The sequence below is a fragment of the Manacus candei genome, unplaced genomic scaffold, assembly GCF_025592945.1.
Source record: "Manacus candei isolate 608988 ecotype Guabito, Panama unplaced genomic scaffold, ASM2559294v1 h1tg000057l, whole genome shotgun sequence".
Lineage (NCBI taxonomy): Eukaryota > Metazoa > Chordata > Aves > Passeriformes > Pipridae > Manacus > Manacus candei.
Genome location: NW_026138105.1, coordinates 10,077,850 through 10,103,592, shown reverse-complemented (window position 1 = coordinate 10,103,592; position 25,743 = coordinate 10,077,850). Strand labels below are relative to the sequence as shown.

The 25,743-nt window shown below is 39.0% G+C and overlaps 1 protein-coding gene across 2 annotated transcripts in view; it reads right to left on the bottom strand.

The window, feature by feature from the left end:
* The window catches only part of OSBPL2 (oxysterol binding protein like 2), a 35,192-nt gene that overhangs the window by 7,337 nt on the left and 2,112 nt on the right, over positions 1 to 25,743 (bottom strand). For both annotated transcript variants that reach the window (XM_051803493.1, XM_051803494.1), the window contains 8 exons: positions 13,882 to 14,046; positions 7,482 to 7,629; positions 7,193 to 7,268; positions 5,874 to 6,008; positions 4,704 to 4,801; positions 3,843 to 4,025; positions 1,182 to 1,289; positions 407 to 496 (listed from right to left, as the gene is read on the bottom strand). In XM_051803493.1, the coding sequence (XP_051659453.1) occupies positions 407 to 496; positions 1,182 to 1,289; positions 3,843 to 4,025; positions 4,704 to 4,801; positions 5,874 to 6,008; positions 7,193 to 7,268; positions 7,482 to 7,629; positions 13,882 to 13,918 (875 nt within the window). In that variant the 5' untranslated portion in view covers positions 13,919 to 14,046. The remainder of the gene's footprint in view (positions 1 to 406; positions 497 to 1,181; positions 1,290 to 3,842; positions 4,026 to 4,703; positions 4,802 to 5,873; positions 6,009 to 7,192; positions 7,269 to 7,481; positions 7,630 to 13,881; positions 14,047 to 25,743) is intronic.

Genomic DNA, 25,743 nt, shown 5'->3' with positions numbered 1-25,743 from the left:
GCTTTTGCCACTGTTAAATGAGAGTGGGTACATCAAAGCCAACAGTTTGCAGCAGAGACTCGGAGCCAGGAAACAGGTTTGAGTTAATTAAAACCTTCTAATAACCATAGTCTCATTATTTTAAACTGAAGACTGGAATTATGACTGTACAACAGTGAAATCAGTTGCAAATACTCTGTATTTTTCCTGGATACCTTTATTTCAAAAGACTTGACTGTAGAGTTTTTCTAATAATGCTTAAAATTATCACCCTTGGAATCAAGGGGGTTAGTGCTAAAAAGAACAAAAATGGGTTACAATCTTCATTGGTAACAACTTTACAGTCACATCAGTGTGGTCACTATGTCAGCAAAAGAAATGCCCCAGTGCCCAGAAACAGAGAGACCAAGAGGCTTTTATGACTTACTGTTTGTCCTGAATGTATCCCTCTACTCTGTGAAGCTCTTTCCCAAACAGTCCACATGGTTTAAAATTAAGGACACATTTATCTCCAGTACTGTAGAGGAAATAAGTACAAGCTTGAAGAAGCACGCCTCTAAATACATCAGTAAGTTACCTTTTTTTACCTTATTTAGGTTTTTTTCATATAGTTACAGTTAGTTGGGGGCTAGTTATTTATTATTTTTCTTTAAATACGGTTTATTATCTGACCAGGGCATTAAAAAAGGCACACAAATGTCAAAATTCCACACAACAAACAAAAAAGAAACAAATATGCACATGAAGACATCAGCCTGTGCTGTACCCCTAATTTAAGACATTCTCCATTATCAAAACTAAAAAAAAATGACAAATCACAATCAACATGATAGAGGTTTACTCCAAGACTCCAACAATTATTCCATTTAATGGTTCTGGAGTTAAATTTCAATTCTGTTCTCTGTCAACAGGGCTGAATTTGAATGGGTAACTCACAAAAGTAAAACCTTTGCAGCCCATAAGACATTTGGCCTTATGCCTTTTCATTAACACTACTATGACAAATAAGCCCAGCCCAAGGGATAGTTTGCATTTGTCAGAAATGGATTAAAACAAAACAAGCAAAAATAACCCCAAGACTTTGGAGCTACAAACCAAAGCTTCCCGTGTCTCTGACAAAAGTCAAAACCATCTGCTTTGTAACACAACTGACCACACAGCAGTGCCCACGAGCCAACCCTCAGGTCCATGATTAGCATTACCTGTGATTTACAATTTCTACTGTTCCATACTGTTCTAACCACAGTTTACCAATAATTACATTATGTACACAACAGGTTGGATTTGTCCATGTGTAAGCTTCGTTGTGCCTGTAAGGAAAACAAAGAAAGAAATCAATTTCTTGAGTTTGAGCTGGAATGCAAGCCTGTTTACAATTCTGTTCTGGCAGGGCAAAATATTTAGCAGCCCTATGAACAGACAGCACTTAACTTCAAAACAGAAAAGAAACAGACTCTTCTTTACAGGCCAACAATGTGTCGTATCCAAACATTAGTGCAAGTTAATAAAGTGATATTGCCTTTATTTTTCTCCCTTCTCACATAAGTCTCACAGTTGCTGTGCTTTGGATTACGAATTTCAGCCCAACACAAAGAGCAGCCCAGGAATTCATCTTTTTCACTTGCACTTTTAAAGTTGCAGGCAGGAGAACCAGACTGGCAGCCTAACACCTAACAGTGTCTTCTATTCAAGTGCTGTAACAACAGTAAACTGCAGTAGTGTTTTTCACAAATATGCCACAAGTTTCCTCGTTAGTAATTGAGGCCTGTTCAGTGCCACTGAAGGCAATTTTGGGGGTGTGAGTGGTTTTTTCTTTTTTTAGGTCTTTTTTTTTAACACCAGTGGGAGAAAGAGCGCTATTTCAAGCTTGACAAACATGACATTTAAAAATTGTGTTTACTACTCAATTCCATCCTTTCCCCAAAGATTTACTGAGAAGACAGAAAAGTCCTAGAATTGAAGAATTTTCCACTTGGTTTCACTTTTGGTTTAATGTTTTGTGAAAAGTTTTAAAGGTGAGTTAACAGATTCTAAATCCTTAAAAGACATTATCCTATAAATGGTCAAAAAATTAAACAACAGGATTCCCATTATTACTAGCAGAGTCAAAGCCATCTATTTTCACTCATTTTCTGTGCTGGTAAAAGAAATGCTGAAGTTACTTGCTTGGCAGTCAATCCATCTTAGGAAAGCTTGCAAACTCTACTTTAATACAAAATAATACAGAGACAAGCAGTGTCATCTGTAACAAATGTCTTGTACTTCTATTTCCAGTAAGTATGGAGAGAACACTCCTATTTAATGTTTCCAACCTGTCATTTTCCAGTACAGAGAAGTAACAAATCACTGAAGTCTTACTATTTCCACAGCTCCTTTTCTTCTTTAGAACAATGACTACTCTTCAAGTGGGGAGAAAAATACCAGAACTCCTCAAATTCATCCCACCAGCCTTTAAGCACAGTTTTATTCCTGAACTACTTGACACCAAAAGCTGTACAGTATAAACCAAAACCCCACACAAGGCACTTATGGAGAGGGCTGATAAATTGAAACACTTTTTGTGCTGGAGAAGTGCCTTGTAATTCCTGTTTTGAAAGCAGTCATGGTTAACATAAATGCACGATTTTATACTGACACAGTTTTGCCAAACAGCTCCTTGTTCACTCAGGCCTTGAGTAGTTCTCAGACTCCTCAAACCAACAGAATGGTTTGAATCACAACACTGAGAGGCTCAAAATTTGATTTCAGCTTCTGCTGCTAACTTGAAGCAATTATTTAAAATAAACCCTTTAATTGTTTATATTCCAGTTTAAATCTGAGCCCTGTCATTTGATTAGGCTGAGGAAGAATTTTAATAGTCTTCTAAATAAAGGCTCTCAAGCAAATGTTATTTTGGTCACATCTGCATTCTGCACTAACATTCATAGTTATTTCTGCATTCAGAAGAAATTTCCTCTCATCACCAATTATATCCAAGACCAGTTCATACTTTTATAAACTTTGGAAGATTAGATGCCAACAGCTTGAAAATTAATCTGCTTCCAAAAGGAAGTACAGGAAAAGTCAATGCTTGCTATGGCAGGCAAGTTGAGTCTTTATTGAAACCAAATGTCTAGAAATTTCTTAAGACAACATTTCAAAACCCACTCAAAGTTAAGCCTCATGAAAGCTTTTATAAAAACACCTTGAAGTGCTCAACTGCAGAACACTTTTCCTGCAACTATTCCAGTGCATCCTCATGTCCCACTTGGGAAAGCTCCAGTCTTTGTGCCACCAGGGCACAAACCAGCTTATGGGAAGTCACTCATAATTCATGAGAGACAAGCCTGGGAGTAATTAAGAGAGGCATTCTTGATTTTAATAGGAAGTTGATCCTTCCCAGGAAGTGTTAAGGCAATCCTGACGAGTTTCTCATGTTCCCTTATCACAAAATTGTGAGATGTAGTTCTTTCCACACAAACATTGACACAAACAACCAAAACCAAAAACAATATTAAGAATTGAGATGAGCTTGAACAGCCCAGTAACAGAATTTTATATCTACATTTCAATTTTACGTGCCTTCACAGAACTAGCTTTGAGTAGCATTCAATTTTTAAAAAATGCTTATTTTCACAGTGGAAAAACTGGGTTGAATTGCTACAGCTATGCAAGCATGATATAACTTTAAAAAAAAACAGAGTCCTGAAATCAAGCAGTGAAAATTAACTTGGAAATCAATTCTTACAACCTCTTCAGCAAGAGGTTTTTAGGTAATCACCCCTGAAGAGCCAACAGAATGATTATTACCCATCCTTTTATTCAAGTAAATGATAAGGAGATCAACATAAAAAAAAAAAGAGTTATTTACTTCTCATACTCACTTCAGAAGCTCCAAAGTAATTGTTCCCCGAGGCTCTGCTTCTATACTCTTTCCCCAGAATTTTAGTTTGGGATAGATTGATCCATGAAATATGAAGTCCTTATTGAGGCCTTCAGAATAAAATGCACTAATAGGTGGGTGGTGGCTGACTTGCTCAGATATAAACCTAAATCCTAAATCCTCCCTAGCAAAAACAAAAAAGACAATTAAACAGTAAGTATTTTGTTTTAATATTAGAAAAGAGTGACTTGATACTTTAAAAAAATTTGCAGGATTTCAAAATAAACTGAAGGTAAGACTTCTCCTTTTCTAGTTTCATGACACATTTACAATTAATGAAATGAAAGGATTTGTACTCTGAACACTTTCTTTTTATACCTCAAACCAGCCTTCTATCCAGAAAGGCACCTGAACTAGTTTCACTGAAATAACTCATGAAAGTACAGAAACTCTTTGGGCAGCAGGAGAAGGTCTGACTGAAAATTCTTTTCTCTACTGCAGACATATCACCCATTTATTTAATCAAGCTGGAAGTCCTTCAGACTAATTCCTCTATCTGATATGATCAACAAAACAATGTTTAAATTAATTAATAGTGTCTGGTCAGGAAATGTCTTTGGAGGAAGAACATGGACTGATTTTTCTCTGAATGATTCAAAGAAATAATTCTCTGCCTAAAGCTAGAAATACAATTATTAGCTTTTATAACAACTTCTCAAAGATTTTGAGATAGTTTGACAAAAAGAATTTTAGCTCTACTCAGAAATATAATTTAGTAGTATTTTACTACAACCAAACTAGTACAAGTCTGCTAACTCAAGAACACAAACAGGCCCAGTTCCCAATTTAAAGTAATTATTACCTGGTTAATTCATAGGTTTCTCCTAACAGTGGGTTAAATGGTTTGCCAGTTCTCTCCCACTGAGAAGCTACAGCAGAAACTGCAAAAGCAGCTACAGCCTGTAAGGAAATTAAGAACACGCTGCTATGAGAAGAGTACATTAAAACTTTAAGTTTAATGTATTAATTTGTTGCACATTACAGTATTTCATTATTATTCCAAAAAGAAATTGCTAAATATTGCTTAAGGTAAAAATATTTGCAAGCCATGGGTAAGTGACACAGAAGTGGAAAAATATAAGCATTTATTAAGATTCTCATTTCCCAAAGGAACTATTTTCTGTAGTAAGTTCTGTCAGGTTGCACTCTGCCCTATCTTCTCTACAGACCTCTATGAGGTCAGCCTGGTTTCTAATATCTACTTTCTCCCCATTTTGACTGTCCCCCACCCTCAGCTCATTGGGAACAGTGCCCTCCTTTCCCAGTGTCAGGCAAGAATTACTTCTAACAGAGATGAGACCTCTTGAATCACCCCAGCAGGTACAAATGACACTCAGGAGCTCCTGCAGGCTGGGAAGCACAGGTATGGACTATACAGACACAGAATACAAGATAAATATTCCAGTTTCACTTTCAAAACAGAGCTGTGAGTGATACCAGTATAACCTAATACACACTGGCCTGGTTTCACCATATTTTCCTCCTTGGTGTGAAACCAGGGAGATACTATATTCTACTCCCAATAACAACCAGTTCTGGGGAAGAAAAGAGTGGTAAATCTTGTCTCTGCCACAACAATTTTTCATACAGTAACTTCTAAATCACAAGGCCACTCAACAAACCAATTTAGGGTGGCTTAAAGCCAAGATTTCATCTTCATAACACATAAAACCACAAAAGGAGTCACAGATAAAAGCAGCCCTGAAATGAGTTGAGGTTCTTGGGTATGGTCAGTTGTGGCACTTTCCTCCTTTTGGCTCAAACCCCATGCACAGCACTGACTGTGAAAGTGTCACAAATATTTGATACAGCCACTATGAAACAAAAAACTTGTCTAGACAGACAAAAAGGGGCATTCTTATGGTAATGCCTGAGAAAGAAATACACTCAAGTGAGAAACTGTCTTAAAATCAAAGACTGGGAGAAAAAAAATCTTCTTCTGAAGCACCCAGAAGGTGGTAGGTGTTCTTACCTGCATTCTTTCCAGGGGATCTGCATGACTACAAGCCTTATTAATGAGGTATATGTGTTCCATATATTCTGTTATCCGCTGAAGGAAACTCAATGGCTCGTTGAAGACAATAGGCATGGTGATCTTGGACAGCTCCTAAATGACCAAAGGGCAGGATAATTTCTTAGACACAACACTAAGTTAACAAGTGACAACTACAAGAATTTTGAAAATAAGTTGTGGGTGAGTTTATTAACAGCATTCTTCAAAGGACATTTGGCAGGCCTGTGGCAGACCTCCAAGTGCTACAGCCAAAAGGGGCTGGAAGCACTGCAGAACTCTACTAGCAACCTGAAATGATAAACAACTTCAGAAATTCATTCAGCTAACCTAGCAAATTCACAAAAAATGTTACCTTCTCTTCTGTAAAGCAGAAGAGGTTAAAATTTCCACAGATAGAAGTAATAATGTGCCAACCAGCTCCATACTGATACCGAAGAGCCACATATTCCTTTGAAATCCTCACCTATTTGCACAATACCTATGTATTGTACTGTAGCAACCACAAATTAATTTTTGAAAGGAACAGTTACATAAAGAATAGTATGTGAATTGCTCTAACAAATTTTAGTGGCTTTCTTTAAGCAACCTGCTATTTGTGTCAGAACGTTCCTCATTTCACATGTATAGATACAAGACAGACACAAAGTTCACACAGATTTCCAATTCCCCAGGTCTTTCACTATATCCAAGCAAATCTGGCTGTTTAATTATAAAGTTGCACTCATGACTGAGCATTAAAGCATTCATGTAAGTGCTTAAAACTTAGTGGAAAGGAGAATGCAACATTCTCCTCATCTTGTCACAGGCAGCAAGGGAAAAATAATGTTAACTCTTACTGGCTTAAATTGATTTGGTCCAAGCAAAGATTCTAGTAAATAGACCACTCATCCCAACAAAAGGAGTTTTGACAGTACAGGTGTATCTCCTAGATGACATGCATTAAAAAAAATAAAGCCCTAAATGACATTTTGCTAAGTAAAGAACAAAAAAAGGCAAGATAAGAAAACATTAAGTTATTCAAACCATATTTGACTATACTTTTAATGGCTTTGGTCTAGTTCTTAAAGGACAGCTTCAGAAATGCAATCCACATATTCCAACAGTGAAAGAAAGTATGGATGTTGAGACCTAGAGTTGCAATTTAAAATTATGCTCCTTAGTGAAAAAAAATGCAAAATGCACCAGATATTATTCTGTGTCTTAATGTCTAAGCAATAAAATTAACCAGATGACACTGGCAGACCCAACATCAGCATGCTTCATCCAGGCTAACTTACCAGTCCAATGCATTTTTTTAATATGCTCCACACACTAAAATCACTTCTAGAAAACATTGGGGCAGGTAATGATGTCCTGCAATGGAAAAAAAAAACCAACTGTCATTATCAACCCTTTAAATAACAAGCCATTTTCATTCGTAGGTATTGAAGTAATGTATAAAGGAAGTAAAACATTAACCTAGACTTGTCACAGGAAGCAGAGACACTATATGAACAGTGATACTCCAAAAGATAATGAGCCAGCAGATGCTCACTCCTCATTCACTGTGTAGCACTGTGTGTTTACCTGTGTCTCTTAATTCCATTTTCTTGAATCTCTGTCTCCCCGTTATGCTTTCCCGTCCTATTGCTTTGGTGTGGATCCAGATCAAGCATTTCTGGAACTTTATGATTTGCTTCTGAAAAGTCTCCTGAAGAATTGTCGGAATCAAAGCCTGCACAAAAACCATAAGGTAACAGTTTTCTTAGGAACCTTATCATGCCACAGAGTGCCACTCACACTTTACAAGTCTCACACCTTAAGTACACTTATACCAGGTTAGTTTATTTTAAAGAGTATCAGAGTGAAAGCCCCTCATTAAGCTACCTAATTTCCAAGAGTATTATGAGCCAAGTATTGTATTAGAATCAAGAATTCTCAACTCATTTTTCACACTGTTGAATATAAAACCAATTTAGAATCTTAAAAGAGAGTAGCTGCTAATCAGATTAGCTGTATTGTCTCCTCTTCAGAGCTGCAGTGTGATTACTGTAATTTTGTTCAGTTATGTAGTTTTCCTCAAAGGCCTTAAAATAATTTAACTTACACTGCTAACAGGCAAGGAGAAAAAAGAAAAAAAGAAAAGAGCAAGGGACCATTTCACAATCCAGGGGCAAACACTCAGACAACTGGAGGCACAGAAATGCAGGATATCTTAACTTCTTTTTGCCACCCATGTGTGCAAACCGTGTAACACTTCCCTAAAGGTTCCAGCAGGAACCTGTGGACTCCAAGATGAATTGTTCCCTGAGCTCTCCAAGTGACCCACAGCATGCCCTGCTGTTTTAAGGAATACATAACATAATTTTTGCACTCCTTTCATTCCATCTATCACAACCTGGGCAGCCACTTGTCTATGTGCTGAGTTACCATCACACTCAGCTACAGCCTATCCCAGAGTCCAGCTCTGGGTCCACAAAGATTCTGAAATATTACAAAGCAAGTGAACACTCTAATGGAGTAAAGAAATCAATTTTGAGACAGATGATTTCAATTTTAAATAGAGCAAAATGTTGTGATCCTCTGTCATTAACTTTCTAAATAAACAGATTAATATGCTTTTAAAACCTTCTTAACAGTTTTGTGTTAACCTCTCCAACAGCTGCTTTTACTGTACTGGAGGAATTCATGCAAGGTACACTTTCACACTCAAAAAGCTGCATTTTTTTCAGATATCAAGACCATGACAGTAACATCCAAAACTGCACCAGGAAGTACCAGTGATATGATCTTATTTGGTAAACAGCAGGTGTAATGGGTGATGTCATGTCTTACCCTGTCTCCTACGTTTTGATGTCACAAGCATTTAATTACAGAGCAACAACCACACCTGGCCAGTCAGTACTCAATTGGAAAGTATGATAGTCACATATAGATTCAGGTAGTTAAAATGAAGACTACCCTGAAACACCTGTCTTCCAGAAATACACGTGTACAACTTCAGTGAACTCACAACAAAGTATTTATGATCTTAAAATGGTATTTCTAATCATATTTGGAACCTGTTAAAGTACAAGGAAGTAGAAAAGGCAAATACTTCAGGGTACAGCAAAATAACTTTTATTAGTTTGACTGACAAGCTAATAAAGTTGGGAAAAAAACCTGACAAAGCTGGAAAAAAAGGATGAGGTACATGTGCCCTCACCTAGAAAACCAATCAAGTTCACATAACACAAGGAACAGCATCACTTCAATCACTGGTTTATAGAAGATTAGTTACAAAAACATGTTACTTGAATTTCAGTCTTTACATTGCACCTGAAACCCTGCAAATCCTATCAAATGTTCATTATGTTATCCACACTAGTTTTTCTGCTCCTCCATGATTCAAAATTGTTTTGCCCTGTTCCTGTACAGCACAACAGTAATTTAGATTCTGGTATATATATTATTTATGGATGACAATATGTCACTGGTAAGAAAATCAATGCCAATTCAAACAAGTGTCTTGCAGACAAGCAACAAAAATTAAATCCCAGCTCCAGAAAAGTAAGACACATCAGAATGGTAAGTCTGCTTTATTAGAGTGTACCTCCACCTAATTACTTTAAAAAAAACCCAACCAAACCCACTTGGGTTAATCCCAGCCAGATCATCACTAGACTTTCAACTACACTTTCAACCTCAAGCATCACTTGGCTTGTCCACTACAAGCTCACTGAGAAAGTTTCAAAAGCTGCTTCTCAGTGAAGTTCAAAGTGCTATAGTTTTGTGAACTACCCAGAGAATGTTCTTCACAGAGGAAGTAGATCTGCAATAAAAATAGTTTACTGAAACGATCTGTTGTAGTTTTGCTGAGTTACAAGAAGAGACTTACACCTCTCCCATTTAAGCTTTGAACCTGAGAAACTGAGTAGCTAAGTTTTACTTACAGGACAGTTTTCACACTGAAAAGCCACTGGAAGTGAGGATAAAAAAGGGAATAGGGAGCCACACGCAGAAATACAATGTCAAAAATTAATCAGACATTCCAACTTATGTGCGTTAAGGGTGAAACAAAAGCTTTTAAGAAATCTTAAATTTTCAAAGTAAAATACTTAGGTTGGGTGCCAACACGAATCTATTTCAAGAACTTAAAAGAAAAGTGACTTGCCAGTAATTCTAGTTCTCTTAGCCTTCCTCTTCCACATCCTGCAAATGAAACAAGTCCACACAGACTACGCTCCACATCAGCCAAGGGAGCAGAGGCACCCGGTTCTGTGAGTCATGTACATGAGAACACCCCTTTGTACAGTCAGCAACTTCCCTGAGCACTAATTAAGCCTTGTCAGCCCAGACAGAAAGAGAATCAAAACAGCAGAGTACTGAGAGCCTTCAGTCCTAAAAAGGGCATAAGGAATAGGGATAAATATGCTAAAAGTGTAGACAGCAAGTGAAGCAAGAGGTATTTTTTTCTTTGTCAGAAATTAGAATTCTACACTTTCCAAAACAAGTCCATCTTCACAACCTGTAGCTGATGGGAGGCAGGTTGGCCTTTCACAACATCTGTACTTAAACATTAAAGCAGAATCCATTGATTCAGTCTGATCCAGGCATTATGAAAATATATTCATTTGGCAGCAGATACTTCATTTCCTCCTCTCCATGTGAAACCAACAGTTTACAGTGAACAATATCCTCACAAATACACCATGCTAGATTAACCTCATGGTGGGCACAGAACAGATTTCCATGGAACGGCGGGTCAATATTTAAAAAAGCAAAATTAAACCATCCATGTTCTCAAAAATAAATTACTCTGGTAAATAGCCAAGAATTTTCCTGCTCTGTGGCAGCCCTTTCACAAAACACTTTGGCAAATAGGTATCTGACAGAATTAATGAAGGATACAGCTCTGATAGAGCAGACCCTGGTGGCACATAGTCTTCATAAAGTCTGCATCACGCCCAAGGTGACATAGATCAAAGTATGCTTTGCTTTGAGAAAAAGCAGATTATTGACAGCTGTGCTGTCGGGAATTAACTGTCAAGTTAACGTCAAGAATTAGCTGAGACCACAAGTAACATTCCCAAGGGATTCCCAAGGGGAGTACTCATTCATGAGGCAAGGATGTCAAGTGTCAGCAATGCTAATAACCTCTGAATGCAAAGAAAATTCTCTCCATGGAAACTCTTTACTGGTCACTAACTCGATTCATCACCTGAACACCCCAATCCATCCTGCACCCTCACGAGTGTAATCATCACCCAGTCAGGGGCAAACCATCTGCCAGGAGGATGATTCCCAACCACACAGCTTGCAATTCCATCCCACGAGAATGTCTTTTGGATGTGATGGGACAGTGCCAGAAGCAGGAAACTTCTCAGCCAAGGAGCTGAAATCCACCACAACAAAAAATCAGGGGTCTCCTTAGGACAGATTCAAATTCTAGAAGTGGATGCCATCAATTAATAACTACAGAAAAGTTGTGGCTTCCTCAAGGAGTGAGCCCATATTATCTTAAAGGTGGCAGCATACTACCTGGGCTGCTCCTGAGAACCCTGCAGAATTCCAGAGAGTAACTCCCCACGGAGTCCAAGTGCTCTAAGCCTGGTTTGCTACTTAAAGGACACAAATCACGGTACCCAATTACTAAAATCACTGAACTTGTGGGAACACTTTGCAGCTCCCTCTGGGGAAACCAGGGCCCAGGACTTGGCAGGAGCAAGAGCAGGGCATGGTGAACACACTGTTTTCATCTCAACATGGAGCTGAGACACAGATGAAGAATGTGCTTGTTCCTGGCAGCGATGTCCCAGTCCTAGAGTTCGAGCAGAACAAGTACATGTCTAAAGGTGGCTTCTGCTCATCTACTCATCTGATGTAGAAGTAGGAGAGTATCCTTGGAAAGAACAGACCAAGGAGTCTGCCAAGGGCATTTAACTTTTTTTAATCAAAATTTGGAACCCCAAATCCTGAAGTTTTTACTGCAGAATCTGGAAGCTAAACTTGGCTCAGAAAGGACCTTGACTGTGAACTCGATCTCTGGCAATACTGAGTCTACATCTAACATGTCCAGACCATTAAAAATATAACACACAGATAGGCATGATCAAGACCCATAAAACCTAAAAAATTCAACAAAGCACTATCTGAAAGATACAGGAGCAAAGAGTTGCTACAGCAGCTGGGGAACATGAATGTAGAAAGACCTATTTACAGGTTGTTCTTTGCATCAGATTTATGTATGACTTGGACAAGACACAGCTACAAAGAACCAGGTCTGGCTTCAAAAGGTTTGTGCAAGTAATTCATCAAACTGTCAGCATCTTCTAAAGCATCCAGCTAGAGAAAGGGATTGAGCATCTGTCTTTAAAGGTAGACAGTCCTGAGGGAGAATGAAGAAAACTATTCAGATTCTAAACTCAGCTTACTTCTCTTAAACCAAGTACCTGCAGGGCATGTTCCAGGGCAACACATATAACATATATATATATAAACTTATCTCCTGCCAGTACATTCCTCCCTGTGGAAGAATAAGATTAGGACAGGACAAGGAGTGCTCACAGAACTGATGCACAACATCCCACTTCTGAGCAGAGTCAGCCCAGACTGCAGGAACATCTCATGCACAATAGCTCAGAAGTCATTACCACCTGGAGTACTTGTGGGGGGAATGAACTCTTTGAGGTTCAGGCAAAAAAGAAGAGGAAAGAGGACAAAACTAGATGAGTCAAACACTGAGGGCTGTGCACTTCTGCAGCAAGAGACAAAGGAATGCATCGACCTCACAGCTGTACCACGCAGACCTCATGCTCAGAGGCACATTTCTGTACACCTATTTCAGTGGAAAAAAATCTAGTTCATTCATGGCATTGGTCCTGAGCTCTTGGAATTGAAAGATTACCGAAGACATACGGCAACAATCCACTGTGTGTTCAAGATTTTAATGGTACAACAGTTTGATTTTACAAAGGAATTTGGAGTACTACCCCTATCACTCCCAGCTGGCATGAATGCAAACCAAATTTCCTCCTCTTCTCTGTGACATAGTTGTGACAAGTCCTATACAGCCTGCTGTCAGTCACACTGCTTCACCCAGCCCCCTCTGTTTACTCTCACATGCATTTCCAACCAACCATGTCTAAGTCCACCTTACCCACTTGTATCTACCATGTACTTCCACTCCTTCAGCTTTCAATGCTTCCCATTATTCTCTTCTCATTCCTGTGATCCTACATTAACCACTCCACACTCAACATTTCTCATTTCCCCCGTTACAGGACTTCTCAAGAGACATTTCAGTGGAAGACTTTAAAATTGTTTGAGATCTTTGAATAGATTTCCTTTATTAGAACACTTCAAGCATTTTATTTCTCCACCAAAACCACCTAAGGCTCTTACAAATACCTATTTATCCTTATTAGTTCAAAGTAAAGTACCATTTGGTACACTGCTCAAGTGTGAAGTGATTTAGGTTTAATTTTGTAGAAAAAATATGGGACTGCAAAGACTTTTGGCTCCCGATTTTGAAAGCACACTTCTACAGTAATTTGTTTCTGACTAGAAAAACATTTTCTACTTCAATTCCTTAGCAAAAATCTTCCATTAAAATAAAAAAAAAAAAAAGAAAATAATAAAATAACAGTAAAAACAACCCATGGAAAATATTTCACCTTTCAAAGGGTCTTAAAAGCATTACTTCTCAAGCTGCTATTAAATTACCTGCTTTTCCAGAAAACGAAAGTAAGACCTGGCCACTAAAGGACTGTTATAATGATAAAATGATAGCCAGCATTAAGCTTCAATAAAAACCCCTCATTTCCAAGCCTGAACACAAATTATAATTCTCTCTGTCCGCTTTTCAGCAGACAGAACTACAAGTTTTACCAACAGAGGCTTCGTTTTGATTTATTATTAACAGCTACATGTTACTGGCCCCTCACCACACACACACAATCCAATTTATAGCTTTTTTCCCCCCCTTGGCACTGTGCCCATCACTCACCCGTAACGGCATCATAAAACTCTTCTTCTCCGTTCATCCTTCAGTGTGAAATCTCTGCACAGCCAATCCAGCTCCCTCTAATGCATCGTTGAATTTGATTTAGAGAGCAAGTATCTGTGTGCTGTCAGGGTCTTCTTTTGCAAATTCCCAGCTGCTTTAGATGATCTATTTGACAAGACAGGGAAACAGAATTAGCAGCTTCCACATTTCTTACGTGCACAAACACGCACACCTGACAAATACTAATTTTCCTATTTCCTCCCATAGTAAAAGATGGATTTTTGCATTCATAAGTAAACAGCCTTCTTTGATACCAAAGTAATTTTGAAGATGAATACTGCCTGCCACAAGAACAGTTGCTTTACTATGCCACCCTCCTCTCTCTATAAATACTTCATATACGTTACTGTAAAATATATCTTATTTACTGCAAGTTAAATTTCAAGTACAACTGAAAGGAGCAGAGAACTGACAGAAGAAAAAGACAGCTGGCAAACCAAAAATTCTTTTCAGCACAAGGACAAGCCTTACTGCATCCTTAACCAAGAATGCCAGGAACAAGAAAGAGAACAGTTGTATCCCAAAATCTGACCACTGCATAAAAAGGTTGGGCCTCACTCTACATCATGCAATCAGTACATAGTGAGCCTTAGAGAAGTTTTCTCAGGCTACTGCTATGAACCCTTGAAGAGACAAGTGGAGATTTTTCCATCTAGGAGGAGTGTAAAGAACCAACAAACTTTTCCTTGGTAGAACCAAGCAAATAACTTACAGATTTATGAAGCATTCCAGCTCTACTTTATGCATAGACTAAATCAGGTTTTTTCCAGATGGTTGGCAATGGTGTAATGCAAACATTTTTACTTCACCCAACCTTAGTTTAAGGAGAGAATGAGAAAATTTAATTTCCACTCTTACAAATGTTCACCAGGTACCAACAACAAGCCAAGTACACCACAACAGACAACAGCATGGCAATGCTATCGATATCTCCTCCAGAACAACCTCAATCTGTCAGTCTCAATTTTTTATGATCCTTGAAGATTCCACTGCTTTTGTGGCAGTAGTTTTTCCAGAGTAATTATAACTTGCACAATTCCATTCCAATTAGGAGAAACAAAGCCAGAAGCGCATTCTGCTCCTAGCAGAAGAGTTTACCATGTTTGAAGCCAATTCCTTCTTCTCTACAAGAAATCAAACTGTGTTTCAAGCCTTTTTCCCCTCACTGCCCAGAACAAAAGCTAGCTGAATGTCTCACACACATACAGTCCTTCCAATTGTCCATTCAGAAGGAGGAGCTAAACCAGCTTATTATGGAACTCATCTCAGTTAATGAATACAGTGTTCGCCTTGAAGTGTTCTGTCTGTCAAGGCCAGGTATTTCAGTTTGTCACTTTTCCCTTAGGAACTTCCCATTTCCTTGCTACTACAGGATTTTGTATCGATCTCTGCATCAGCAATATCATATTTGTAAGTCCTCACCTCCACAAGAACAAAACTTTAAACATCTGCTTCTCGACTATTGCTACACTGCTGTTGCAATTGCTCTCAGCTGCATGAGTTTCCTTCCCTTTTCCCTATGCTGTTCTACAGACAGAGACTTTTAAACCTTTTTCAGCTTTCTTGCTCATCAGCAACAAGCTTCTGACTTCTTTTGCCAAAGCTCTGCACTCTCCTAAGCAAGGATGCAACAGCTCAGAGCATTTAAGGCAGGGACATGTCTGTCTGAAGGATTCCAGTGCAAGGCTATCAGCAAGTGCTCACTTGCAGCAGCTCGGATTTCTGCATGAACTAAACACCAGATCTGGTATCACAGAATAGCTTGGGTTGGAAGGGACCTTAAAGATCATCTAGTTCCAATTTTTCTAAATCTGTACTGTGAGTACGAGTCAGTGTACTATCCCTGTGTTATGCTGTCTAAGGGAAATCAATCCTTGACTCTAAAAAAAGTGCCTGTTCATATCAAAGTTTCTCCAAACTTTCCAGCGCCACCAGCAATATATCTGGGAGTATCTCCTCCAAGGACTCCAAATATGTCATATCTTTGCAGAAAATCTCTCCTTGAGGATGCAACTATGTAAACTTTTCTACAGGGTTGGAGGGAAGGAATCCAAAGAAAACTATTGCTACAGAAAACCAGGACTCACCTCAGGACAAGTGTTCACCCCAGATGACCACACTGGACTCCACTAATTTGCCAAAAAAGAGGTTGCATTAGAGGACTACTTTAACCCTCCAAGTATCCTTGAAGATGCAAGACAATTATGGTTTCAGCTGTCCACAAGCATTGCATCCTCCTGGCAAAACAGCAGCCAACGTTTCCAGAAGGACACTTGGATACACACATGATACAACCCTCTCATGATCAGCACTACAGTTCCCTCATTTTCTCCATGTTTTCTTGCACCTTCCCTTTTTCTGTTTTGTCTCAGTTTTGTAACAGTCTTGTATAGAAGGCACTGAGAAATAAAAATTATGACTTAAAAAACTGTTAATTATCGTTAAGAGCTTTAGAATAAATAAGGTCACACAGATGAATGCCAGTTTCTCCTCTCCCCTCTCCTGCACAATAAGAATTGCATTACAAAAGGACCTGTGAAGTGGAACTCCATCCCACAGTGTGCAGATGGAGACAACCCAGATTTCCTATAAAAACACTCTCCAAGTACAAATGAAGTGACCAGAATCAACAACTTGACTTAACCTCACACCACTCCTGAAGCTCACTGCTATTTGAAAATGAAAGTTCAGTCAAATCCCTGTATGTTACACACAAGCTTTATAACTATTACCTAAAGAACAAAATATTCATTGAAGTCACTTTAAATAACAGTCACAAATTGTCCCAAGGTGCCAGGAACAATTTTAAAAGGATAAAGTAATATATTTTGCTGAGTTACACTGGGAATAACTTCACGCTTATATCACTTCTTTTACATTCAGTTCTTTTATACGGCAGAGATTAACATGAATTTGCATGTAGCTGAACACAGTGATAACAGCATTCAGCTTTCATGAGCCAAAAAGCTAGGATTAAGTCCTTTTCTCTTACTGAAAGCAACAGCAAAAGTTACTTTCAGCTAGGTTGAAATGCCAGAAGACAAAAACATCCTGGTTGCTTCATATTCAGTATTTGTAATCTGCATTTCCTCCTCCATGTCCCTGATGTATCCAGAAGAATTCACTTACACATGAGCAACTGTAAATAACAGGTTTTACCAAAATTGCCACTGGAGGAAGGGTGCAACACTCCTGTGGCAGACAGACCTTAAGGAGCTCAGGACCACCTGTCTTGGAAAATCCCTTATAAAGCATAAACATGGTATCATGTTCTCAACTTTTAGTCCTACGGTGTAGAAGAAATATAAACTATATTTGGATATTTTCTTATATACATAGTAATCACTAGGAATAGAGCAAACAGGTTTCCATACAGGATTTCACTGGCTCCTCGTTGGAGAGAAAACACTGTTTCAGCCATCAGGGTTTGCTGGTTTACAGCTTAAAGTTATCTTAGTGGGTTTACAGGCAGTGCCAAGGGCTGAGCCTGAGTGCTCAAGGCACAGACACTCAGAAAGGTGCTTTTTGTGGGGACCTCAGTGTGGCCCAGCTGCCACACTGATCACCAAGTCATTTTATAAATGACATGGAAAAGCTGCAAGTAGTGGCATCCTAAGAGAACTGCAAATTTGCCATTAAATGATGACAACACACTCCTAGCCACAGGCAGCCCAGATTCTGTGGTTTACAGCAACAAAGCTTATCTATTTCCTCATATTTTAAGGGTAGGTATTGGTACAGACTAATCAGATTTATTATGGGATTTGTGTGCATGAGCAAAAACTGGCACATTTATTTTTATTTTCGTATCAAACTGATCTCCCTACAGGAAAGGCACTATTTTTGAAGCTCAAACTGAAAGACAAGAGATAAAATCATCCAAAAAAAGTAATAATACCCATCCCAACAGTACAACTTTGGTTGGTAAATCTGTACTGCAGCTGTATTATCTTACATTCACTCTGACAAATTCTCTGTCTAGAATATTCACAATAAGATGTCACTCTTTGAAGTTACCCTTAAAGTGAGTGCCAAAGCAATTTACAGAAAAAACTAAGCCTAACATAATTTATTGAAGCAAGTCTTGGACAAGTTATTTGGGCAGAACCTAGTTTTTCTACTCATTTTGCTTATTTGCACACCAATGCCTAAAATATACAAACCCAAAGAACCAAGAGTTAAGCATAGCATGTGAAGTCAAAAACTTGTAAGACTTTCTGGCACCTTCTTATCAAAGAACAACCACTTCGGTTCCTCTGAAATAAGCTTTGCACTTTGGTGATGTTTTAAAGCCATCCATAAACAGGTTAAACAAGGTATTAGGCTGTCCAATAACACAATTTAGAAATGCAAATACCAATGCTGAAATAAAAATGCTATTTTTGCCCCAAGCAAGAATCCCCAAAACCTGAACAGGTAAAGGACAGAAATATAACTAACTACTAATCACATGGGCACAAGTGATTAGTATTGTTGCTGCACAACAAGTCAAGAGGTTACCTGAAGGGAGCCTACGAGAAAGGTGGAGAGGGACTTTTTACAAGAGGGACTTTTTACAGGACAAGGGGGAATGTGAATTTGAATTGACAGAGAGCAGGTTTAGATTAGATATTAAACAGAAATTCTTCCCTGTGAGGGTGGGGAGGCCCTGGCACAGGTTGCCCAGAGAAGCTGTGGATGCCCCATCCTTGTATCCTTGTCCAAGGCCAAGTTGGACGGGGCTTGGAGCAACCTGGAATAGTGGAAGGTGTCCCTGCCCATGGCAGGGGGTTGGAACTGGATGGTCTTTAGGGTTCCTTCCAACCCAAACCATTCTGTGATTCTATGATACTCATTAAAATTCCTTTAAATTCTCATAGTTCATCAGGAAGTGTCACATTCCTGTATGACTGATGACCACGGACAGTCCCTTTCTCAAAGGACATGGGGATGTTTTACAAAGGCAGAGGACAAAGCAGTTGAAATAAATACTGCAGAAACACAAGAAAATACCTGCACCACATTCACAGCACACCTTGAAATAGGTTCTACAGAGGGAAGGAGTTGCTCAGAATGACATCCTGCCTTTCAGAAGTCTGTCACAGAGAGAACAAACAGAAAGGGCTGTTCCTAAATGTGTCTGAGACAGATCCCCAGAGGCTCACACTCGGGAGAAAACACACTCCTCTCAGTGATCCTCACAGCCCTGATGCAGAGAGTGTCACTATTCACACCACCCACAGTGACAGCCAAGGTCCCATGACAAAGGAAGAACGAAGTTGTAGCGTATCTGTCAATCAGCTGGTTATGAATAATGTCACACAAAGTGTTTGTCAAGCGCAGTTGAACCCATCACTCACTCGGTGTGACACCTACCAGGTGATCTGGCTCCCAGGAACACGCTTTGCTTTGCAAAGATTAACTCTGTGCAGGTCAGAGCATCCCCTACAAGGTCACAGTCCCCAGTTGTAGAAGGTACAAAAACTCTCTTCCAGAAATACATCAGTCCCAGAGACTTTGCACAATTCCCATTTTAAACCGTTTCCTCCCACTTGAATTTATTTTTAAAACCAGGCCAACAAAAGCCGCAAGACTTTGCAAAATCACTTTATAAACTCATTTGCTCAACGTGCTCTGTGACGTGCATGTGAGCACTGAGCACCTCCCTGAGAAGAGATGCACATTCCACCTTCATGGCTGCTCTCCAAAATCAGACTGTGGGGATCCACTGCCTGCAGAGCACCTGTGCTCTCCACACCTATATGCCAGATGAGGCAAATATGCCACGAGGGGAGCTTCGGGTTGGACATTAGGAGGAATTTCTTCACAGAAAGGGTTGTTAAGCATTGGAAGGGGCTGCCCAAGGAGGTGGTGGAGTCCCCATCCCTGGAGGTGTTCAAGGAACAACTGGATGTGGCACTCAGTGCTCTGGTCTAGCTGAAAAGAGTCACAGGCTGGACTCCATGATCTTGGAGGTCTTTTCCAGCCTAAATGATTCTGTGATCCTGAGGCTGTGGAGATGACCTGCAATGGTTGTCCATAACATCATTTCATCTGCTTGCAGCTCTATCAATCACTAAAAGTTGAAATTTCCTATGTCATTTATCTGGATACATCAGTAATCCCACTATTTTGTCGCCTCGTGTGCTTGCTCCTTCTCAAAATCCATTTGTCAGCAGAAAAATAATAAAAATAACCAGCTTATGCCTCTGACACCATGATTCTGGATCCTTGGAACTTATACACGATTAAAAAAAACCCCAAAAAATTGTACCCCAGAACAACCTGTAAGAGTTTATACATGCAACTACTCTGGCTTAGTTAATTCGACTAGTTCCTCCATACTAACTTGTTCTTCCAGGTTAATCCCCAACAAAGACCCGGCTGGATAACCGAAAGTTACTCCTCCTTAAAGAAACATTTACATTTCTATAGAAAGACCAGCATTTACAGCCCAGTGGCTCATTGGGCTGGAATGTGGCTCAGCAAGCTCAGGTTTGAAGCTGGCTCAAGAAAACTGCAGTGCTTTTTTTTCCTCCAGAGACCTGAAGCAGAAATTTCACATCATGCAGCAATTCTGGAAAGCTTTGCTGACACCATCCTGCTACCTTTACAAATCCCATTTTTTTCACTTTGAAATCACATGTTCTGGCTCTGTGAGACCCAAAAAACGCTCGGTCCTGCTCATTACACTGACATTAAATCTACTTGTGAGATCAAGGAGTGTTTAAGTAAAACCAAGTACAGAATCAATAGGCAGTCAGGAAAATAACCACAGCATGAGCAGGTAGGGTGTTAGGAGTTCAATACACTGGAATTAGAGTGCCACCAAAGAATTCATGAACTAGCACATTCATCAGCTTTTTCACATGCCTAACAAGGTTTTGTTGGATCTGCACTTCCACAGCAAATTTTAAAATCATTAAAGTTTATTAACTTGAAAAGAGAATAATTGCAAGGAAGAAAAATTAGAAAAAAAGGGGAAAAAGGAAAAAGGTCACTTGGGACTTCCTCACGAAAAACATTTTCATTAGTTTGATATGACAAGAATGAGAGGAAATGTGAATTTTCAAACTGAGAGAGAGCAGGTTTAGATTAGATATTAAACAGAAATTCTTCTCTGTGAGGGTGGGGAGGCCCTGGCACAGGTTGCCCAGAGAAGCTGTGGATGCCCCATCCCTGCAAGTGTCCAAGGCCAGGTTGGATGGGGCTTGGAGCAACCTGGAATAGTGGAAGGTGTCCCTGCTCATGGCAAGGGGTGGAAAGAGATGGTCTTTAGGGTTCCTTCCAACCCAAACCATTCTGTGATATCCTGGATGCACCTTCTGTCCAGAAAGAGACTCCAAGAGCCAGCAGAAGACCAAGGATACACACTCTTCACATTAACACTAAAATTAAAAAATGGGGGGAAAAAAGGACAACAAAAAACCCAACAGTCTACAGCATGGTTGGGGGAATAGGAGCCAACCTCATCATCTCCTGAGTTGCCTGCTGAAATAAAACAGAGCTGTAGTACTTCAAGGGATTGAAATAAATAACTCAAACTGGAAGATAAATATTCATGTGTGTTTGCTTCATATACATCTCCTGAAAACATCAAACTGTTTCATCTCTGCTTCAGCAAGGATGAATCCTAATTGACTTATGGAATTAGGTTACCAACAACACTGGATCTAAAACATCTACAAAAATTAGCCAAGAAGTCAATTTAATTGGCAATTTAGATACCTGCTGTAATTATTATGCACTTAAAATCTCTTTAGCCAGAGAACAGTTACAGATGGCAGAATCCAGAAGAGGATTTTCTTTACCAAATTAGATTTCTTTCTTACTCCAAAGTTTGAATGTAATACCATCTTCCACCAAGAAGTCTTGGCAAGATGAAACTCTCTCTACATCCTCAGTAAGAAAAGGGCAACTTCCTTCTCAAGTTAACAAAGTGCAGAGAGGCTGAGTGATGAGGATCAACACAAATCAAACTGATTTATGGTTCTGTTCTCTCAGGAATACCAGCTTCTGGTGATACTTCACAGGAATTAGAGCCAACTGGAACTCTGCAAGTCTGGCTTTCAACTGAGGAAAAGCTACAAAATTTGCATCTGCCTCAGAACAAATGACAGTAATTGTTGCACACACAAATACTGCCCCCAGCACAAAGCTACAGTGCTGCTACCAGAGGTATTATTTATTGAACATAAAAATTGTAAAGATGAAACTGGACAGAAAATACCCTCCCAGCACAGTGCTCAATTACCTATGGAACCAATGGCTATTCCCCACTTTCTTTTCAACCAAAAATTCTGTTCTACAGCCAAGGATATTGGCTTGAATTTCCATAAATCTAATAAACAAACAGAACAAGGAAACTTGATTCCAGCAGATTAATATCTTCTGATGCAAAACGCTTCGCTGAAATTCCCACAAAACTCTAAATGTTCTCCTTTTTTAACACCACCTCAATATTTGAGACATTTTTCCACCTGAGAGCATCTGGTACAGCATTTCTTGGACTTTGTGACCTTCCCTTGGAAACTATTTCATGGCCCATGATTGTAAAATATGACAAAATTCCATTTTGCATTCCTCTCCACGCATGATGCAGAATGTTAGGTTTGATCATGAGTGATAAACCAGCTCATTTCTAAGCACATTGTTTAAAAAAAAAAAAATCATTCACTACTGTATTGTAAAACTAATTACTTCTTAGTAGTTTCCTGAGGAACTGTTCTATCTTACAGAGATAAGGTGGGAAGTAATCAATAACTCCAAGCACAGTGACACAAGCGTCAGTAGATATGTAATTAATCATTTATGAACACTTCTCTTTGAAGGTAAAATTAAGGATGCTTCAGTATTTCCCATCATGATGCAACCACCCCTACAAATTGATCACTGAAGCTTATGAATGTGAAGACCATTACAGCATAAAACATCACCGGAGAAAACCCCTGGAACCGCAAAAAGTAGTTACATTTTTAAGTTTATAGATCTTCCTACTCAAAGGCACTTTTTAAGCTTTGTCTCTGTGGGCCCATTCTCTCCAGGCAAGTGCAGGTTTACATTTATTCTGTACAAGGTATCTTACAAAACCATTTTCACAGAGACTCTTAAATAATTATGATAGCAATTATATGACAAACAGAGCAGGAAGACAACAGTGATGAACCCAGTGCAAAGCCCTACAGCATAAGAAACCATATTTTCATGCCTACCAACGATTCCTCACACACTGGAATTCTGCAGCACGAGCTCATGCACACAACCAGAAGACTGTTTAAGAGTTTTAAGATGATACCACAAATTTACAAAAGCTTTAGAAAGTCAGAGTTTATGCTATGGGTGAATTTTATTTAAAGGTACATTTGTAGTAGATAACTAATGGATTCCAGTATGAGGTTGCTACTACGCTTGCTGTTGTCAAGAGATTAAAAAAATAAAATAAAATAAATGTTGACTTCTCAAGACAGGACAAATCTCTCTATTTAGAGTTCAGTTTTAGTAAAGAATCCACCCAACTATGAGCTCAATAACATTAACCCACTAGGGTAACAAAACATGCACAGTACTTTGTTTAAAAGAAAGACCATGTAAACAAAGCTATTTGCATCTCTGAAGATCGGTAGCATTTTTGTTTCACTATTGGACAACCATTCAACAGTTTCATTGGTGCAAAACCTAGAAAGAACCCCACACAGGGGTCAGTTTTGTTCTCCTGACAAAGTTCTCATCTCAGTGAACACACGTTGCTGAAGGGCCTGTTATGAACGGGCTGGTGAGGGAATTTCTCCACAGCCTCAACACACACAAGTTTTATAATTGAGAGTTATTAAAGGGATTCTTGTTCTCACTTGATTGCACTGACACGTTGCAGGGAACAGAGTTTACATCAGCACCTCAGTGGCCAGAGCTGTGGGTGAGTTAAAGAGCTGAAGTGAGTGATGAGAACCACAGACACCTCAGAACTCACACACCACCTTCAGACTTCCCATCACTGCTTTTAACTATCATCACAACCAAAACACAATGAGATCTATTAACTGGTTCTTTTGGGAGCATGAAAAAAAAAATTACTCAGAAGAGTAAAAATATAATGAAGTTATGCATTCATGAAAATGCATTTCTTGAAAAATACCCTAAGCATGCAAACTTTACAAAACCCCAGAGGTTCACAGCATCCCAACAGCCACAACCTCTATCTCATCCGAAACTCTGGACAGCACAGCAAAGGAACTGGACTCCACCAGGAACACCACAGACCAAGGTTTCCACTCAGTCTAATGCCAAGCACAGAGCAAAAGACAGCTTAAGTTTTGGACTATAAAACCCAGAGGGTCAAAACTAAAAGGTTTCTGCAGCTGCAGGGACAATTCACCTTTTGTGCACCCTCCCTCCCACTAGATTGATAAACAACCCCAGGAAGACAACACTCTGCAGCCTCTGCATTTTCTGAATGGAGGCTGCTGTAATTTACTAAAAATCTGTCTCATTACGTGCACAATATGTGCATAACAACAATGATGTGCATAATAAAATATACTGAACTAAATCTAAAGGATCTGTCTAGACCAGCAAATGAATTTCCAATCGTAACTGTATTTAAAGGAAAGAAAAAAATCAAGTTTAAGGAAGCTTAGTCTATTCTTGTCTGTTCTTTCGTCTATTCTTGTAACTTATTGATCCTGAAAATTAAGATATTATCTTTGTGCACTGAATCAACAATACATTTTCTGAAGAGTATAACTGAACGTTATGGTAAGCCACATTTGACACATTCTAATTGCTTATTGCTCTCCTGCAACTTGCTATTACAAGCCTTTAAGGATACAAAATAAATAATTACATCATCATACATGTATCTGCACAGTAATTATCAAGAATTCAAGGATTGAGATAATGTATTCTGTGATTCCCAGTTCTATGGTGGTCTATTCCATAAAATAATAATACCTATAAAAGAATTGCTATAATGCATAACCTATATTCTTTTGCAAGACTAAGCACATCAAAGTCCCATATCTCCAAAGTGGCAGATGCAGGGTGACCAACTTGTTCATTGCCCTCATTTTCCAATTTATTCAGCTTGGAGAAGGTGCCCCTGTGATCAGTTACATGTTCAAACTCAGCAAAAACACGAGCATTCCATATTTAACACATATTCTTTGCACGCCCGATTTTGTGCATTTCTTCCGAAAAACGTAAAGAGATCCAAACATTTTAGTTACTTCACAAAGAAGTGACTAAACACTAAGCATTTTAAACATCATAGCAGTGTCACATACAGACATTTCTTGTATCTCCATGACTCAGGTGGCAAAACTGATGCTGAAGTGAAGGACTAGAAAAATGCCACCCTGCAAATGGAAGCCCTAGATATCAACCAGCATGATGTAACATTGCACTTGCTCAAGGACAAGTTACTTCAAATACCAAAGCTAATAACTTATCTGCTTAAAAATTCAGCGTACTTGCAGGCAAACCTTGCTTTCAAACAACGACACCAAAAAAAAAAATCATCTGACTGGCACTACAAACAGTGGTTTAAAAATATAGCCTTATCAAAGCAAAAAAAGCCTGGTTGGGATGTTTTCCAGCCAACACTAAGATAACAGAAAGCAAAGCTTTCCACCTTTGTTCTAGGTCAGCGTGTGTGAAGTTCACACAGTAGAATTCACAAGAAGAAAGACTGAAAGAAATACCAGTTTCAATCACAAGACCTGTCAGCTTAAGCAAGTACGTATCATGGAAAGCAGTAACAGTATTAAAACTGATTTAAAGAAACCATCCAAGAGTGAAAATGCTCCTCAGTGATCAGTTACTGCCTAG